Source organism: Phodopus roborovskii, unplaced genomic scaffold (genome assembly GCF_943737965.1).
Source record: "Phodopus roborovskii unplaced genomic scaffold, PHOROB, whole genome shotgun sequence".
In the NCBI taxonomy this organism is placed as follows: domain Eukaryota; kingdom Metazoa; phylum Chordata; class Mammalia; order Rodentia; family Cricetidae; genus Phodopus; species Phodopus roborovskii.
The window spans coordinates 2,307,768-2,310,000 of record NW_026125397.1 but is presented as its reverse complement, the minus strand read 5'-3'; the positions used below and the strand labels follow the sequence as shown (position 1 = coordinate 2,310,000).

General features: G+C 53.8%; 1 protein-coding gene across 1 annotated transcript; it reads right to left on the bottom strand.

Annotated features, from left to right (window-relative positions):
• Window positions 1-715: 715 nt before the first annotated feature.
• Olig3 (oligodendrocyte transcription factor 3) lies at window positions 716-1,686 on the bottom strand. The gene has a single exon (XM_051175602.1). The coding sequence runs from the start codon at window positions 1,613-1,615 to the stop codon at window positions 794-796; it is 822 nt and encodes a 273-aa protein (XP_051031559.1). The 5' UTR covers window positions 1,616-1,686; the 3' UTR covers window positions 716-793.
• Between the last annotated feature and the right edge of the window lie 547 nt (window positions 1,687-2,233).

The following is a 2,233-nucleotide window of genomic DNA, read 5'->3' as shown; positions in this document are numbered from 1 at the left end:
CTCTCCCCCCTTTTCATTTCACACAACCACAGACAGATGTACGGGAGTACTTTGGAGAATTCACTAGTAAATCCTTGTTACAAGGAAAACGGCACTAGGCCTGCACAACATGTTTAGACAAGATTCATTTAGAAGCGTGCATGCATTCTTTTGACCTATACTGCGTGGAAAAGAAAACCCACATAGGAGGTTCATGCCCTGGGTGGAAGCTGAGATTCAAAACTTGAATTCTGACTCTCTCTCTCTCTCTCTCTCTCTCTCTCTCTCTCTCTCTCTCTCTCTCTGTCTGTCTCTGTCTCTCTCTCGCTCTCTCAAAGAAAACTTTAAGGACAATCATAACTGCATCTATCTCGATGAAATATTTACATTTGCTTTGCACAAAAGGGATGGCCGCCCCTCGTCCAAGATAAGAACACAGCCAGAGAAAGCCAACTCCAAGTTCCTTCGCAAGTTTTTAACTCCACCGATCCCGTTTTTAAACAACAAATGCAGTTTTGACAAGAGCATATGGCAGTGAAAAATACTGGCGCTGCATGAGGAAAAGAAGCATGCATGCAAAACACGACGTCGGGTTCCAGTCCCCATTCGCTAACACCTAGATATCCCAGTTTGGTTTTGGTAAGCCAGCTGGGGTGGGGCAAGTAGGATCTATATATCTGGGGCCGCCGGCGAGGCCCAGGAGCCATGAGCCCACCCTCCCGCAGGCCGAGCAGTCTCCCCTTCCCTCCAGGCCCGGCACCGCGACCCCTGCCTCAACTCTCCCTTCCTCCTCCTGGCCGGGCAGGCCTGCGGCTCACTTGAGCAAGTCCTTGGACTCGGCAGACAGCCGGGCCATGCTGGCAGTGGAAAGGGCAGACAGGTGCGGGGGCGGTGGCATCTGGCAGATGGTGCAAGGGCAGGGCAGCCCCGCCCAGTGCTGGAAGCCACTGCCCAGCTGCAGCGCGGGCGGCGTGGAGGGCGCCTTGAGCAGCGAGTGGGGAGGTCGGATGGTGCCAATGGCCGGCAGGGAGGCGGCGGACAGCGGGGACGTGGCATTGCCGGACGAGAGCGCGCCGCTCAGGATGGGGTGTACCGGGTGCACGGTGTTCGCTGCGTGTGCCGGGTGGCCCGCCGAGTGTCCCACGGTCCCACAGTGGAAGGCCGAATGGTGGCCTCCGTATATCTCGCCAACCAACCTCTTCATCTCCTCCAGAGAGCTGGTGAGCATGAGGATGTAGTTTCTAGCTAGCAGCAGAGTGGCGATCTTGGATAGCTTGCGCACCGAGGGCCCGTGCGCATAGGGCATGACCTCGCGCAGACCGTCCATGGCGAGGTTCAGGTCGTGCATCCTCTTTCGCTCACGTCCGTTGATCTTCAGCCGCAACTGCTGAAGATCCTGTTCCGACAGCTGCTTCTTGATTTTGTACTTGCTGCTTTCTCCGGCGGCCTTGGCGCCCGCTCGCGAGAGGCTTTCCCCAGGCATCTTCTGCACCATATCGCCCTGTGTGGATGAGACCGAGTTGAGACGGCTCTCCTGGTGGTGGTGATGGTGGCGGTGGTGGTGGTCTCTTAGGTACATCTCATCCATGTCCGGAGATGACGCTCTGCTGGAGACAGAGCTCGAATCAGAATTCATTTTATTAAAGAAGATGCGGCCTTATGGTTGAGGAGGCTTTAGGCGGGAAATTAAAGGGAATCTTGACTTAAAAAAAAAAATCAGAAGTCCAGCAACCCACTTCACAGCTGTGAGATGGAAGAGCAGCCTGGGTATTGCCTTGCCCCGCCTCTCTCCCTCCCTGCTCCCCTTGCTATCTCTCTTGGGTTTAGCTGTTCCCCGCACTGCTGGTTGGTGTGCCTGAACTAACTAACCTCTTGCAGCAAAAGAGGGGCTTTTATAGAGCTGCAGCGGAGAAAAGAGACAAAAGGAGCCCTCCTATCTATCCTGGGCTGGTTAAGATGACGTGCCATCATTCAGGGCGGTGCGCTTTGCTGTCCCATTTAGCAAGGATTCCTATTCATATTCATTGTGGGGCCGCCCAGGGACACCTCTGCTTGGAACCGCAAGGAGCCCCCAGGCACAAAACCCTTTGAGTGACACACTCACCGCTACTGCTCTGGATTTCTTGTTTTTGTTGTAGTTTTTTTTTTTTTTTCCTCCATCCCATCCCTTTACTCCATTTTCTCTAGCCAAATTTTGCAATTAAAGTGAAGGACAGGAACAGAAGTTGACCGTAAGATTGTTTTGTTTGTTTGT